Source organism: Pseudorasbora parva, chromosome 2, assembly GCF_024679245.1.
Source record: "Pseudorasbora parva isolate DD20220531a chromosome 2, ASM2467924v1, whole genome shotgun sequence".
In the NCBI taxonomy this organism is placed as follows: Eukaryota; Metazoa; Chordata; class Actinopteri; order Cypriniformes; family Gobionidae; genus Pseudorasbora; species Pseudorasbora parva.
In genome coordinates, this window is record NC_090173.1 from 36,091,716 (window position 1) to 36,109,277 (window position 17,562).

The window sequence follows — 17,562 nt, forward strand, 5'->3', positions numbered from 1 at the left end:
AAAAACACACAAAAACGAAGAATAAAACACCCAAATTATTTAACAAAAACATTGAGATACAGCAGAACATGAATAAAAGCATTCAAGATGCTCAGCATTATAATGTTAAACATAACATGCTGTGCTAGCGTAAGTTACCGTTTGCTAGTTGACATTTCAAATGATTCAGGAAAAATACCACATAAATATGTAACAATAGGTATAAATATTAACATAAATACTTGAAGTAGACTGTAGGTAATATTACTTAACCAATCTGACACCGTTGTTGAACCTTTTTTTTAGATAACTGGCGATAAAACGAGAGCAAAATGTCGACGCTGTCCTCTGGTCAGGTCAGGTCCTCTCTAGCTGTTTGTGTGTTTACGGTTGCCATGGCAACTCCCAACTGCCACCAGGCGAGCGCGTTCTCGTTCAGTCTCTACTACTGTTAAATTAGATGTAGAGAGGCCATATCTGTCATTATTCCAACGTTTTGTATGAAATATTATGCAATAAAAAGTTTAACACTCCAGAAAAATTAACTGCTGTTGATAATATTGCCTACGGCGCGCACACACTCTTCAGTTGTTGAGGCGCGCGCATTGTGTCACGTGACACGTCACTTTTATATTTTATATATAAAAAGATCTTCCGTGTTCTTAATTGTTTAAAATAAACAATAATCTTAAGGGGAATTTTAATCTTGTCTGACATTTAATTACACATTTTAAATAGCAAATTCTGCCAATCATGACAGATATATAACCTGCAATGATGGTAATGAAATTACGAGCAGGTGACTCTGCATTCACGTTGCCAGTAAGTCATGGAATTACCAAAATATTACGTGTAGAGTACGTATCTGGAACATTGTTGGTAATATTGTAACGTTCAGAGTTCAGCTATATGTATGGAGCCAGAATAGCCTCAAATATAATACATTTACAAAACAAAATTCATAAATGCATAGCACAATTCACATTTGTAAAATCTGATTCGTAAATTCAAAACACGATTCATAAATGCACAAGTAAAAGCATAAATATTTCCCCAAATGCTCACACAAATGCATCTTACCTAAATAAATGTAAAATCTTTACACAAATATGTATATATCAAGTTCTTGAATTAATTTCCATCACACATTTATGAAAGATGTTGCATGCATTTATGGATCGTTGAATCTGCATTTGCGAATCGTCACACGTGCATGGACTGCATTGCATTTGTGTGTGGGATTTTTGAGACCTTCCTGGCAGGTTAGGATTCGTAAATATCTTTTTTTGGAGGACGTTCTGTTTAGCCAATCGTGGTGAGCTTTTAATCCACCAATCAAAACGCTCCTTACTGATCAGACTCAAGAAGCTCAGTCCTGCCCTTGTTCTGTGCATTCTTTCATGATCGTTTGTTTCACGACCTTTATGTAAAGACATTTTAATGGGTACTCTTTTTTTAGCACCTATTGCAATTTCTACAAAATTATGATATATATTGTTCGCAGAAAATACAGCTACCCGGTTAGTTAGCCTGCGATCACCATGGAAATGGGGCGGCAGGTCTGACAAGCAGCTGTCACTGTTGTTTTCACTTCAGGTAAGTTTAGTCCCTAAAATTACACAGTTGATACACACAACTGTTCCTGACACTTTCTTGCAAGCTTCTGTTGAATATTTACTTTAGAGAAATGGTTTAGTGTCTTCGGAAAAAGTATGTTAGAGTCTCAATCATTAGGCTAACGTTAAATATAAGAGGTAATGTTAGGCTAATGTTAGCCTTGCGCTATTAGGAAGTTTGGGCTCTTAATCACATATTATCTGTAGATAAGAGGTTTTGATAGCTTTGCTGGCAATGTGTCATGAATGGAAGTAATGTTAATCTAATTATTTAACCTAAAAGTTTTCACTGTTAATCGGTGACGTCACTCACACAAAGCGTGAAAATGGGCTGAAATGATTTCAGACACGTTTTGATCTTTCATAGTGAACCAGTATTGACAATGTATATCACCATGCATCTGTAAAACCTAAACGTAAATTCTGGTATCTTAAGATATTATATTGTATATCCTGTATATTATTTTTCCCCCTGCATTTTCACCTATGCTCTAGTTTATTAAACTAGTTTATTTATTTCTAATAAATCTGACATTGTATACCACATATTGTTGGCTCTGTAACAAATTGTTTATGTTCCACTGTTCTATGCTGATGGCTGTGCAGAGAACATCCTTGAGGAGATATGAACCATCTGACTTGTAAGTACAATCTCAGATTCCTGTGTGTGTGTATATATGATACAATAAATGTTGATAGTTCTATTAAATTACATTTTGAAATATTCATTAAGTGACTCTGAGAGCAGCTCTGCAGACAGGGAGACAGTAGACACTGAAATCATCACAAGCAGAGTTAGTTTTGAGAGTTATTTATTTTTGTATTATAAAGTTGTTATCATTAGTTTAAGAAGGGTATGTCTGAATGACTAAAAGACAAAATTTCAGTCTGGCAGAATTTTCTGCGCACTTCACCACCGAGGCCAAATGAGCATTGTGAATTTACAAATCTCATGTTATATTTATAACAATTCTTGTTGATGTTTGAAATGTATTTCAGGGCAGTTTGTGAAGACAGATTAACAAGAGATGTTGTGACAACCTGGACAGATGTCGGTTCCAGATCCACCTTCCGGACCAGATTTCACTCTCATATTTATTGCTGTCTAATGGTGTATTATATGTCCTCTGCAGAATTAGGTGCATGCAGATTTTACTCGGGAACATGACTAAACTTTGTTTGCTATAATACATCTATTTAGTGCACCAGTGAAACATAATTTTCCCCCCACATTTGCTTGTATATCTATATCTTTGTCATAGTATTCTTTCAGTGGTAAAGGGGTTTTCAGATGACAGAAGTCAACGTTAGTCAATACAATGATCTCTATGAAATGAAGCACCAGATTTACGGTGTTTTCCAAAATCTGTGACTGACCAAATCATGTGACCCTAGATGGCGCTATATTGAGCAAATCCAACCTCCTACTAAACCTATTCCTAATCCTAACCTTATAACTAGGGTCACAGAATTAGCTACTACAACAGAATGCATCTACAGAGCATGACGTGCAAGGAAAATAGTAGGCTAAATTTATTAATCGAGGGAACGAATTAGTAAATCGTAGGCACAATTTACTTTTTTGTCTTGCACGTCGTGTGCGGTGCTCTGTATGGATCAGCATTGAATGGAATGGTTTACTAACTTACTAACTCATTAGAAGAGCCCTTGCTGCCACCTACTGGCATAACAATGTAACCTGCTATAAAAGTGATGAAAAACAGCTAAAACACGCACATTAAAACAACAAATATTATTGATTCAACAATAACAGCTATTATACATTTTACATTTACATTACATATTTAGATTGCAATATAATTATTATAATAATTGCAGCAAACTAATTATTAACTAATTAATAATTGTAACTATTTCAAATGAGAAAATTTACATTTTAATGATGAAATGCATTTTTTTTCTTTTGTAACTTATTACATCTGTGCACTGAAATTGTTTTGTATTTTTCTATTGGTTAATGTTATTATATTTAAATTTGCCAGTCATTGCATGATTTGCATGTGCTGTACTTTATTTGTACTATTTTGGCGTATTTTTATTTATCGGTATATAATTTTTACTTATTCACCATTCACTTTTCTTTGGTTCAAAAAAGTAAATGGTGAATGTAAAGTAAATGGTGAATAAGGAAAATTATTATGCTTAATATTTCTATATGAGGTTAACATTAACACCTCCCTTTGTGTTCAGCAGAGAAAATTAGGTCATACAGGTTTAGATTAGGAATAACCCAAGGATGATTCTTTTTTTGTGAACTCTGTCATATTGCTTTTTATATTTTGTGAATAAATACAATGAGTGACTAAATTTGTGTATAAATTATTAGGACTACATATGTAAATGTAGTTTAATAAAATGAGCAACAACCAGAGGTCAGCCCTAAAGGTAAGGTGAAATGTAAAAAGTGCTAGTAATAAGCTGAATATTCAGATTTACAGAAATATTGTAACCTGTGACTTGCCTATGATAAACTATAAAGAGATCTAAAAAGACCACTTAATCTATTTCTCTTACTATACAGTTATAATATTGTTTTATATTGAAGTCATTTTTCAAAGATAACATGAATAAACAGGGTATGCAACTTTGGTGAATAAGACAGCAGGCTAACCGGGTAGCTGTATTTTGTGCAAACAATAAATCATAATTTTGTAGAAATTGCAATAGGTGCTAAAAAAAGAGTACCCATTAAAATGTCTTTACATAAAGGTCGTGAAACAAACGATCATGAAAGAATGCACAGAACAAGGGCAGGACTGAGCTTCTTGAGTCTGATCAGTAAGGAGCGTTTTGATTGGTGGATTAAAAGCTCACCACGATTGGCTAAACAGAACGTCCTCCAAAAAAAGATATTTACGAATCCTAACCTGCCAGGAAGGTCTCAAAAATCCCACACACAAATGCAATGCAGTCCATGCACGTGTGACGATTCGCAAATGCAGATTCAACGATCCATAAATGCATGCAACATCTTTCATAAATGTGTGATGGAAATTAATTCAAGAACTTGATATATACATATTTGTGTAAAGATTTTACATTTATCTAGGTAAGATGTATTTGTGTGAGCATTTGGGGAAATATTTATGCTTTTACTTGTGCATTTATGAATCGTGTTTTGAATTTACGAATCAGATTTTACAAATGTGAATTGTGCTATGCATTTATGAATTTTGTTTTGTAAATGTATTATATTTGAGGCTATTCTGGCTCCATAAACAAACATAACCACTTGAAAAATATTCATCTCAGAGACTGCGACACACATTCATGCAACAAGTCTGCTCTTACGTTAGCATAAAAGGCATGCGTCACGGTGAGCGTTGGTGATTAATATTTTGTAAATAAAGCTGTAGGCTTTGAAAGGGAACTTCTGTTAAATAAAATATCTCGCTTGGCTTTGAACTTTGAGCTTTATAATTTTACAGGTGTTATTTATGCTCCAACAGCAACATTACACACTCACTAAAGTTTGAAAGATGGAATCGCAAAGAACGGGACCTTTAAACGCATGTTACTGGTCTCATGAGCGTTCCATCATGTTCTTGCAAATAAAACATATTTTATTTTATTTTTATTTATTTAAAAAAAAAAGTCAGTTTTCCGATTATGTCACTTGGACCATGTATATGCTAATGTTGAATAACAAGCAATAAAAAGAATGCATTTTAAAAAGAAAAAAAAGAGTAACAGGCAACAGCTATTTTGGCAAACTTCCGCTTGGTTTGACTCCATTTTTGTACGTAACAGCCACAATTATAACAATTCTTTAGAAGGATAAAAACATTTTAGTTTTTAGAAGTCAGACAGACAGACCGACCGACCGACGGTTTAAAAGCGACAACAGATCTTGTTCTAGTGAGGCAATCTCATAAGGCCTATTTCTAAATATATCCTTTAAAAAAAAAAAAAAAAAAAAAAAAAAAAAAAAAACCTGAGACAAAGAGGCATTTACTGAATTCAGGAGAGGGTCTGGGAGACTTTATGTTTGGACAGCTGTGATAAAACACATGTAAGTCATTCTTGAAGACCACATTCTTGGTGGATGTGTCTAATGAGAATAATGCGGGAGGTGACTGGCTTATCAGAGTCTCAGCAATGTGAAGAATGAGGACGTTGCTTGAATACAAACACTTTATGCCAGGAAAGTGTAGCTATCGTGAGACTTGTACACGCATACACGTGAGATTGTCATGTGACTATTATCTGGTCAAATTAAGGGCCCACGATAGTACCGTGGCATGAACATCAGGATGTTGAAAAACATAATTGGCACACAAAAAAGTCAACAACAAAAAAAGAAAGAAAGAAAATGGTAACTATATGGTAACTGAAGATAATCTTTGCTTGTTGATTAGTTGTGTTTTTGTTGTGAACATGTCTCTGTTTCAGTCATAGAAAACAGAAAAACTATCTTAGTTCATTGGTTTCTCATTGTTAAAATGTTTTCAAAACTCAATAGCACCCCCTGGTGGACTGTTCAAGAGGAAACCGTGGAAACTAAGTTCACAAAAAAACAACATAATGTTAACTGTAAATAACTTGACACATATAGACCTCCAGTCAGTAATATTTATGGTTACATTTCTTGTAATCTACTAGTTTCTAGTTTCTTTCTATTATGAAAGAAACTGTAAGATCCGCAGATGAGAACAGTCAGAAATATATTTCATTCCATTTTTCAGGCTAGTGTTTAATTTCCCACCTGAACTGAACTATATTTACTAATTTTAGGAATGTTGCATTTAAATCATATGAGTGGCATATCTGCCAATTTAGGGTGGTGACAATAGTTTATTAATAATACAATATATCTAATGAATAAAAGGTTCAAAATAACTGCATTTATTTAAAATAAAAACACATTTTCAAATAATATACATCTCCTTTATACTATCTTTTTTAAAATTATCAATTTAACATATCCTTGCTGAATAAAATTAGTGATTTATTTCAAATAAAGAAAGAAAATGACTGACCCCAAATTAAGGACCAATAGTCTTGTTACAAAATATTTCTATTTTTACAACATTTGCTTCTTTTTTTAAATTTTATTTGTTTTACTAATCAAAGCATTATAAAAAAGTATCACAGGTTATGAAAAAAATATTAAGCAGCAGAACTGTTTCAAACATTGAAAAGGGATCATCATATTAGAATGATTTCTGAAGGATCATGTGACACTGAAGACTGGAGGAATGATACTGAAGATTCAGCTTTGCATCACAGAAATAAATGATCATTTAAAGTATAATAAATTGAAAACCAATTATGTTAAATTGTAATAATATATCACAATATTACATTTTTATATACAGGTCCTTCTCAAAAAAAATAGCATATTGTGATAAAGGTCATTATTTTCCATAATGTAGTGATAAAAATTAAACTTTCATATATTTTAGATTCATAGCACACCAACTGAAATATTTCAGGTCTTTTATTGTTTTAATACTGATGATTTTGGCATACAGCTGATGAAAACCCAAAAATCTCAAAATCTAAAACAATTAGCATATATTTCATCCGACCAATAAAAGAAGAGTGTTTTTAATAATAATAATTAAAAAAAAATAAACCTTCAAATAATTATGTTCAGTTATGCACTCAATACTTGGTCGGTAATCCTTTTGCAGAAATGACTGCTTCAGTGCGGCGTGGCATTGAGGCGATCAGCCTGTGGCACTGCTGAGGTGTTATGGAGGCCCAGGATGCTTCGATAGCGGCCTTAAGCTCGTCCAGAGTGTTGGGTCTTGCGTCTCTCAACTTTCTCTTCACATTATCCCACAGATTCTCTATGGGGTTCAGGTCAGGAGAGTTGGCAGGCCAATTGAGCACAGTAATACCATGGTCAGTAAACCATTTGCCAGTGGTTTTGGCACTGTGAGCAGGTGCCAGGTTGTGCTGAAAAACAAAATCTTCATCTCCATAAAGCTTTTCAGCAGATAGAAGCATGAAGTGCTCCAAAATCTCCTGATAGCTAGCTGCATTGACCCTGCCCTTGATAAAACACAGTGGACCAACACCAGCAGCTGACATGGCACCCCAGACCATCACTGACTGTGGGTACTTGACACTGGACTTCAGGCATTTTGGCTTTTCCTTCTCCCCAGTCTTCCTCCAGACTCTGGCACCTGGATTTCCGAATGACATGCAAAATTTGCTTTCATCCAAAAAAAAAGTACTTTGGACCACTGAGCAACAGTCCAGTGCTGCTTCTCTGTAGCCCAAAGTGTCTTGACCTGGGGAATGCGGCACCTGTAGCCCATTTCCTGCACACGCCTGTGCACGGTGGCTCTGGATGTTTCTACTGCTGCGTTTTTTGCCACACTTTTTCCTTCCCACAGACTTCCCACTGAGGTGCCTTGATACAGCCCTCTGGGAACAGCCTATTCGTTCAGAAACCCTCTCGCTTGAGGGTGTCAATGATGGCCTTCTGGACAGCAGTCAGGTCGGCAGTCTTACCCATGATTGCGGTTTTGAGTAATGAACCAGACTGGGAGTTTTTAAAAGCCTCAGGAATCTTTTGCAGGTGTTTAGAGTTAATTAGTTGATTCAGATGATTAGGTTAATAGCTCATTTAGAGAACCTTTTCATGATATGCTAATTTTTTGAGATTTTTGGGTTTTCATGAGCTGTATGCCAAAATCATCAGTATTAAAACAATAAAAGACCTGAAATATTTCAGTTGGTGTGCAATGAATCTAAAATATATGAAAGTTAAATTTTTATCATTACATGGGCATATCATTACAACTTTTATCACAATATGCATTTTTTTTGAGAAGGACCTGTATATAAAATTATTCTCAAGAAATGTGTTATTCTTACAGATAATCCACAGAATTATTTGTTAAAAAAATTCTTACATCTTTCCTAAATTAAAGGAGTTTTTACCAGGGCTTGTGCTACCCGCTCAAATTCTGCTCCCTCTTATTAAAACACTAGCACAATCAATAGCGGAAAATGCTACCCATCAGATTGTGATCAGCATTATATTTATGTGGTTTTAGGTTTTATTGATGTTCATACCTAACCCTAATACCCATAAAACAATGCAAGAATTTTTTTAAATAAATATTAAATATTGGGGGGATGTTGTGGTGGGTTTCATCTCAACATCTAGGCCTCTAATCCTGGCTATAGCTATGATAATCACCTGCTACAAATTGCAGCAGTTGTCCACTAGATGAAGACAAAGTTACTAGTTGTACTAGCTGAGAAGGCAAAACAATGTTTCCAGATCAGAATTGATCTGTTCATGCATTACAGATGGAGAAGACAAAAAAGTCAATACTCTTGTCATTTCAAGTCATGCCAAAACAAGTCATTTATTGTACATTTCAAATATGTCATAACTCTTGAGGCCTTTAAACTATTATTTAATTTTCTGAAAGCTTTTTTTTCAATCGTCCTTTCCTACTTGTGTAAATATAAATGAGTAGTAGTAATCTAGTTATATACTCACACATTTGACAAAAAAGTTCTATCTTTTCTATAACAACAAAAATGTGTAAACAACAAAAAGGTTGCCATGACCCACAGAAAAATGTCAAACTGTGTTACGCCTAACCTGTAATAGTGGACACAGACACAGCACAACTCTTCAAAATGTGCAAAAATGACATTGTTGCTGGGAATGAGTCAGGGTTTGGTCATTTAAGTGTTAAACAGAAACTATAAGAAACATTATGGTTTTAATATGGGTGTTTCTTCAGAAGAAATCATATTTCCTTTCTTTTGATAATGAAGAACGAGTCTTGTCTATGTGACATCTGGTGTAGTGTGGATATAAGTAAGGTGTGATGTCACTTCATTTTAACAGTTGCAAATGATTTATACATTACTTGGTCATACGTCTAACTTGCCATTTTCTCATAAAACTGTATAAAAGACAGCCTTTCCTTTATTCATTAAGGTTAATGAGTGGCACATCAATACAAATATTAACTAGTCTCTGTACAACATTTACAATGAGTGAAAAAATGCTACAGAACAAGTAGAACAGAAATATATAAAAGCTCCTCTATAACTGATCAGATTAATAGTTACTGAAATAACCGAAACATTAATTGTTACATTCCAAATAAAGGGCACAAACAAAAAGAGATTAAGACATGCAAAGAAACAGATTCAGTACAATTTGTGCAACAAAGCAAAACTAGTTTGTGACAATCGAGCATGTAGCAGTACTGGCTCCTTTAAAATACTGTGATTCACATAGTATTTGACTAGCTATATCTGGAAAATAGGAATACAGAATACTGTGACTGAGATGGTGATACATTCATGGGATGTACAGTTCCAGCACTTTTATTAAATGTGCAGCTTCACTCGTGAACGTTATCAAGATATTACTGTCATGCGGCCATGACAAAACATTAAAATAACGGGGTCAGTAAGATTTTTTTTCAGTGTTTTTGAAAAAAGTGGTTATGCGCACCATTTCTTTGATCAAACATACAATGAAAACAGTAATATTGTGAAATATTAATGTGATTAATATATAACTGCTTATATATATTAAATGTAATTTATTCCTGTGATCAAATTTTCAGCATCATTACTCCAGTCAGAGTCACGATTCTTCAGAAATCATTCTAATATGCTGCTCAAGAGATATTTCTCATTATTATCAAATGATGAAAATGCTTTGCAAGATTGTTTGATGAATAGATGGTTGAAAAGAACATTTGTTTGAAAAAAAAAGTTTTTATATATAAATGTCTTTACTGACAGTCAATTCAATGCATCTAGATTAAGTAAAAAATTACTGACCCCAAATATATATATGAAATTGCATATATTTTATATTTAGACCATAAATTGTTCTAATTACCATGGTATTAATGTTTTAACTACTCTGTATTATGGCCATCATTTTGTCGGGATTTATTTTGTTTTCTTGGTAAAACTATAAAATGTTATTATATTATAATCATTTACTGCTCACGCATTATTTACTACATCCACCTCTTCCTTGAAACTCCAATGGATTCAACTTCATTCAAACAGACTTCTAAGAAAAATAAACCTTTCTTTTTCACATTTTCGATATATTTTTCTTTCTATACGTATATACTATATTGTACAACTGTGTCATCTGTACTCACACCGTTCACTTGTGCTTTTGTACTACAGTCAAAGGATGGTCAGCACAGTCCCGTTACAAGCTGTATGATTCTTTTTAGCTCATCAGTTTGACAACTGAAATCATCAGCCATAAACAGCAGTGTATTTTATTTTCAGATGGACTGACATGGTTTTATTATTTTCCACAGCAGACCACAATGTATGTTGGCAGAGAACATTCAAAGGAAGTTCCCTTATCTGCTGATTATAGTTATTATACAGTCATGTCTTTCTATAGCTCTGTCCATCGATTCAGCGCTGAATTGGTAAAACTTCATAGGCAAACAGTTCTTTATAGAGAAAGCTGATTAAAATGTTCAAATAATAATAATTATAATAAACCCCACATGCCATAGGGTGCATGTATAGCTCTCCTATATGGTGTGATCATGTGATATTTATAATAATTCTACTTGTTGTTGTTTTTATGTGTAGAATACAACACTGAGTTGTACATACTCAGAGGTAGTGTGTATATATATAACTGAGAGTGAAAAGTACACTTCTACTCTATATTCCAGTTTCATCACTTGTTTGTGTCATTTCTACAGTCTAAACTCATAGCATGGAAATGAAAACTTTAACCGGTGTGCGTGAGGCAGACCACATGAGACATGATCATTTTGACATGATGACTTGGTGCATGGGGGCAAAGGCGGAACATTTCAAACCCCCGGCCTGAAGGGGGAGCTCTCTACCAAGTTTGAGTCCTCTAACTGCTCTCAGCTCAGAGGCCTATTGCTTGATCTCTAAAATGGAGGGGTTGTGGTCGAGGATAGCCAGGATGATCTTGTCCATGTACTGCCTTAAACGGAAGTTGATCTCCTCTTGTTCTTTCAAAGCTTCAACAAGCTGGAAGGATAGAGAGATTTACCAAATGACTATGGCATTCTTTCATGTAAAGCTAAATGACATTTTGTATGTTCTTGTATGTATGTTCGCAAAGTGTCAGTAAATTATATAAACACCTTATTATATATTAAGGTACAGAATCATTCAGTGGTACTGAATATAGGCTACTTAAAGGGATAATTCACCCAAAAATGAAAATGTGATGTTTATCTGCTTACTCCCAGGGCATCCAAGACGTAGGCGTGTTTGTTTTTTCAGTAGAACACAAATTAAGATGTTTAACTCCAACCATTGCTCATATAATGTATGTCAATGGGATCTTTCTAATTAGAAATCTTCTTCTTTGTGTTCTACTGAAGGAACAAACACACATACATCTTGGATGCCCTGGGAGTAAGCAGATAAACATCACATTTTCATTTTTGGGTGAACAATCCCTTTAAAGGGGTGATTCACCACTGGCAAAAGGGGCTTTAAAAGGGACAGTTCACGCAAAAATGAACTCAAAAAGAATGAACCAGTTAACGGTAGCCATTGACTTTCATAGTAGGAAAACCAAATACAATGGAAGAAAGAAAAAACATGAGGGTGAGTAAAATGATTTTTCGGGTGAACTATCCCTTTAAATAAATGATGGCTCTCCATGCAATAGAAGGGATTTTTTAAACTGATGTTACTAATGAAAACTGATGATACTTAACATGTAATTGCGTAAAATAAACACAGGGGGATGGAGACTAATATACAGACACTTAAAAGGGGCATTAGTCATTGCTAGTTTTGTGAAGTTCTGTATTCTGTGACTCTCTGTACACAGTGACTGTGCTTCTCACCTCATCTCTGGAGGCGTTGTCTATCTCTGCTGCCAGTGACTGGGCCTTGGTGTGACAAGCGAACAGGTTTTTGGCCTCATATAGGCTGAGGCTGAGAATCTGTCCGTTGAGATCATCATTCTGGTCTCTGAGTTTATGGTTCTCCTGTTAGAAGTTTAAATACATGAGTGTGCATTTCATACCAAATGGCAGGAGGTACATATGCATACATTATGCCTACATAATATACAGCAGTGGTTCTCCCTAGGGCACCAGCAAGGGAGCCACAAAATGGCTGATTGATGATTGAATGATTTTAATGATGTTGGTTGAATGATTTTAAACAAGATTCAAAATAAGCTAAAATAAGTTATTATTTTAAGATGTTCTTATAACAACATGTCATTTTTATTTTAAAAAACAGGGTTACATTTAAAACTGTCTGTCCTTTTTGTTTAACTGTGTGTGTGTGTGTGTGTGTGTGTGTGTGTGTGTGTGTGTGTGTGTGTGTGTGTGTGTGTGTGTGTGTGTGTGTGTGTGTGTGTGTGTGTGTGTGTGTGTGTGTGATTGACGGCAGGCACAGGGGATTTTGTTTTGTGGGAGGGTTTTATTTCAATTTTTTGTTTTGTTTTTGTTTTCTGTTGGTATATTGTCTTGTTTTTGTAAGTTTAAACTGAAAAATTCAATAAATATATTGAACACTAAAAAAAACAGGGTTACAGGGTTAATGTGATTTCCAGACTTTCTATAATTAATATAAATTTATTTCAGGCTATAAAATGTGTTATTGGACTGAAATTGTTATTTATGAACAAAACAAATACACTGTAAAAAAAAAAAAATGTTGGTTTTTGTTGGTTTAACTTAAAAAAGTAAGTAACCTGGTTGCCCTAAAATTTTGAGTTTATTGAAATTAAAAATTTGAGTTGATACAATGAAGGAAATTTGTTTAATAAATAGAAACTCAAAATATTATTGTGTCTGAACCCCATAAAAAATTTGATAAATCATGAAAATAGCACTATTTGGCATATTTCACTGCATCATCACAAATAAAACACACACAATTATCCAATATGCTAACAAAATCTTTTAATAATATTTTAATAAAGGTTGTCGAATCTCAAAAAATGTTAATTGTATTAACTCAAAATTTTAATTTTAATGAACTCAAAATTTTAAGGCAACCAGGTAACTTTTTTTCTAAATAATTTTTTACAGTGTACAAATATATGTCCCCTTAATTACATGTGACTGGAAACATGTACATTCACTGGCCATAAGTGAGAACCCTTATATACATTCAGTTCTTAATCAACTCAAATTATCAACAACAACAAAAATCATTATTTATTATTTAATTGTTTTAATATATTACAACTCTTCTTTTCTTTTAATAATAATAAAAAAACACTGGAAAACCAGCAGCTTTGCCATTACAGCAGAAATATCTTACTTGGGGGGGGGGGGCTTTGAATATTGAGAAACTCTGATATATAGTATTTTTTATATTATTTAAAACAATTCTTATTGACTACCTCATTGAAACCTGACCATTTTCAATGAATAATGACTTAGGTGTTTTTTGGAGCTGAATAGTTGATGTATACTATAGTATGCACACAACTGTAAACTGCACTACGTATCATTCAAACAATTATACACCTGTTTAATCTGTAATGATATTGTAAGATAACATATCACAGACAGCACAATAAGCATGGACATATCTTTCCACTGTACCTGCTTAAGCCTTTTTACTTCATGCTCTAGTTCAATCTCTCGAGTCTTGGCATTGTACTCTGACAGTCCTGCAGCAGTGCGGCCACGTCCGGGCTTCTCAGTCTCCAGTTTAAAGAGTTGCAGGTGCTCCAGTTCACGCCGCAGGTCCTCAATCAGCTACATGCACATGTGGATTGTGTGAGAGGTCTGTTTTTAAGATTATTTATGTGAACAATCTGCAAAAATGATATGTGCTACCTCCTGCATGGCCTCTCGCTCCTTCTGAAACTCGTGTCTGTTCTGCCAAAGCTTATCCATCATTTTCCTGTACAGATCCATCTCATCCTTCAAACGCAGGCTTGTGTCTTCCAGTTTATCCGTCATACGCTGCTTCTCCTGTGCACAAATATACACAGTGACCAACTTTTTACCATGAAATGAGTAATTCGTGATCATTAAAATCGTGATCATTGATTCCATCATTATAGTGTAAAATGGCATATAACCCAGCCCTAAAAAAATTAATGCATTTTAGATATAACAGCATACATTTCTGAAAAGCTGCTTTTTGACTTGACATACTGACATAGTGAGTTCCTTCCTGACATAGTGAGTTCCAAAAAATCCTTTAAAGGGTTAGTTCACCCAAAAAGGAAAATTCTGTAATTAATTACTTACCCTCATGCCATTCAAAACCTGTTTATCTTCCAAACACAAATGAAGATATTTTTGTTGAAATCCGATGGCTCAGAAAGGCCTTCATTGACACCAATGTCATTTCCTCTCTCAAGACCCAGAAAAGACACTAAAGACGTCATTAAAAGTCTCACTACAGTGGCTCTACAATCATTTTATGAAGCAAACAAAGCTTTGAACGGTGTACGGTTGAACAGTGTATCGATTCATAATTCGGATCGTGTGTCAAACTGCCGAAATCACGTGACATTGGTGATCCGAATCATGAATCGGTACACTGATTCATAATGGTGCGAAGTTTTGTTTTGAAATCGGCCATCACTACATAAGTTGTTATTTTGTGAGGGGTTTTTGCACACAAAATCTATTCTCTTGGCTTCATAAAATGATTGTAGAGCCACTGTAGGGAGATCGGCTTTTAACAACGTCTTTAGTGCCTTTATGGGTCTTGAGAGAGGAAAAGACATTGGCGTCAATTAAGGCCTTTCTGAGCCATCGGATTTCAACAAAAATATCTTCATTTGTGTTCTGAAGATGAATGAAGGTATTACGGGTGTCGAACGACATTAGGGTTGGTAATTATTGAGAGAATTTTTATTTTTGGGTGAACTAACCCTTTAAGGCAAGTCATTTTACTTGGTGGCCATTTTGGGTCCCACGCAGCTGTTTTCTAGGTAGGCAATACAAGTATAACTTGAATGGTGAAAACTGTGTCAAGATCACATTTTAATGTATTTTAAACCAGCAATAAAATCTGATTTAGCTTCTTCCGCTAAAAACTGCATTTTTCAGTCTAGTCCACAAGAGAACCTTTAATATTTTAGCTATATCAGACAGTGACCTAGTTTTTTAGCTTTATGGAAAGGCTTCAGCATCAAGTCGTGCAGTTGCTCCACAATGTTTCATTCCATCTCAGAGATCAAAGCTTCCCAGTCACTGCGTCTAAAAACAGGGCTGCTAATGTCATGCAGGCAGCAGTTTTCACACTCATTACACTAGCAGCACAAAAGAGTGTGCTGTTAACACTGACGAACTGCAGGGATTTCACCGCCTGCTGAAATGTGTCAAAAGATGCTTCAGTGAGGTCAGAAGTGACAGCGTGAAAACGGGTGTGTGGACGTGTGTTGGTGAGCAAGAGAGTGCTGTCTTTTAATTGTGAAACTAATCGTGTGATCTGTAACTTGATGAGCTGTTGTATCATGTGATTGTGATGGTTAAGGGAGTTTTAGCTTGAGTTTTGATGCATCTCTGACCTGGTCTAGTTTCTCAGTCTGGGACTTCAGTCTGCACACATTCACTTTCATCTCTGCGTTTTCTTCTTCTAGCTGCTGGACCCTATAAGAAGGAATCATCCATTATAAAGTAGATGCTACACACTCCCCTGTGGAATAGTGTTTCTTTGTGATAAGGTCTTGAAACCTCCACATGCTTCATACAAGTGTTTTTGTGAGGTTTTGTATCTGAGACTTCAGGTACCTGTTACTAAGCAGTTCAATCTCAGTGCTCTTGTCTCTCTCCATCTTACTGGAGGCCTCTCTGTGTCTCTTCAGCTCCTCCTCTAGACATTGCTCTGCACGTGTCTCCTGATCTTTGATCTGCTCCTCCAGCTCATGTACCCTAATGGGCAAACATGTACAAAGAAACACATACAGACATAAGAAAATATAAACAACATAAATACAAGTCTCTTATGCTCACCAATGCTGCATTTATTTGATTATAAAAACAGTAAAATCAGTAATATTGTGAAATATTATTACATACATATTTTAACTGTTTTCTATAAAACATTTTGTATTGAATATATTGTACAATGTAATTTATTCCTGTTTTGGCAAAGCTGAATTTTCAGTATTGTTACTCCAGTCTTAAGTGTTACATGATCCTTCAGAAATCATTCTGATATTTGACACTGGACCACAAAACCAGTCATAAGGGTAACATTTTGAAAGTGAAATTTACACATCCTCTGAAACCTGATTAAATAAGCTTTCCATTGATGTATGGTTTGCTAGGATAGGACAATATTTGGAATCTGAGGGTGCAAAGAAATCTTAATAATTAAAACAATCGCCTTTAAAGTTGTCCAAATGAAGTCCTACTAATAATACAAAAAAATAATATTTATTCTAGGAAATGTTTCAAAATATCTTTAGGGAACATTATTTCTGTATTTAATACCCCAATGATTTTTGGCATAAAATAAAAATCAATCATTTTGACAATATATCAATACATTCAATGTATTGTTGGCTATTCCCACAAATATACCTGTGCAACTTATTACTGATTTTCTGGTCCAGGGTCACATATGATCATTTGATGCTCAAGATACATTGAAAACAGTTGTGCAGCTTAATATTTTTCACAAGATTCACAAGATTTTTTGATTAACAAAGAATGTTTAAAAGAATGTATTATAAATATTTTGTAACATTATAAATGTCTTTACTGTCACTTTCTGATTATTTTAATGCATCCTTGCTGAAAAAAATATTGATTTCTTTCAAATGTCCCCAAATTTAAAAAATCAATACAGCCTTTATTTCTGTAGATTCTCCGTCAGATCTCTTTCCTCTTTACCTGTGAACTAGCTGTGTGTTTTCCTGTTTAAGTTTTGATTTCAGATCTCCATTAGCCATGCTGTCGTTCTCAAGCTCTGTTATCTTCTTTTCCAAATAGCTCACCTGCAATAGGAATAATGAAGAGTTTGTTATAGACAATTTTTTCTG

At 34.5% G+C, this 17,562-nt stretch overlaps 1 protein-coding gene and 1 long non-coding RNA gene across 4 annotated transcripts in view; one reads left to right on the plus strand and one right to left on the minus strand.

The window, feature by feature from the left end:
* Window positions 1-896: 896 nt before the first annotated feature.
* On the plus strand, window positions 897-3,414 carry LOC137053562 (uncharacterized). The gene is made up of 3 exons (XR_010899948.1): window positions 897-1,575; window positions 2,202-2,236; window positions 2,595-3,414. It is a non-coding gene; the product is annotated as an uncharacterized lncRNA (long non-coding RNA).
* Window positions 3,415-8,915: 5,501 nt separating this feature from the next.
* Window positions 8,916-17,562, minus strand: part of rab11fip4a (RAB11 family interacting protein 4 (class II) a) — a 65,250-nt gene continuing 56,603 nt past the window's right edge. For all 3 annotated transcript variants that reach the window (XM_067418525.1, XM_067418539.1, XM_067418531.1), the window contains 7 exons: window positions 17,414-17,517; window positions 16,307-16,447; window positions 16,084-16,165; window positions 14,393-14,530; window positions 14,156-14,311; window positions 12,434-12,577; window positions 8,916-11,600 (listed from right to left, as the gene is read on the minus strand). In XM_067418525.1, the coding sequence (XP_067274626.1) occupies window positions 11,484-11,600; window positions 12,434-12,577; window positions 14,156-14,311; window positions 14,393-14,530; window positions 16,084-16,165; window positions 16,307-16,447; window positions 17,414-17,517 (882 nt within the window). In that variant the 3' untranslated portion in view covers window positions 8,916-11,483. The remainder of the gene's footprint in view (window positions 11,601-12,433; window positions 12,578-14,155; window positions 14,312-14,392; window positions 14,531-16,083; window positions 16,166-16,306; window positions 16,448-17,413; window positions 17,518-17,562) is intronic.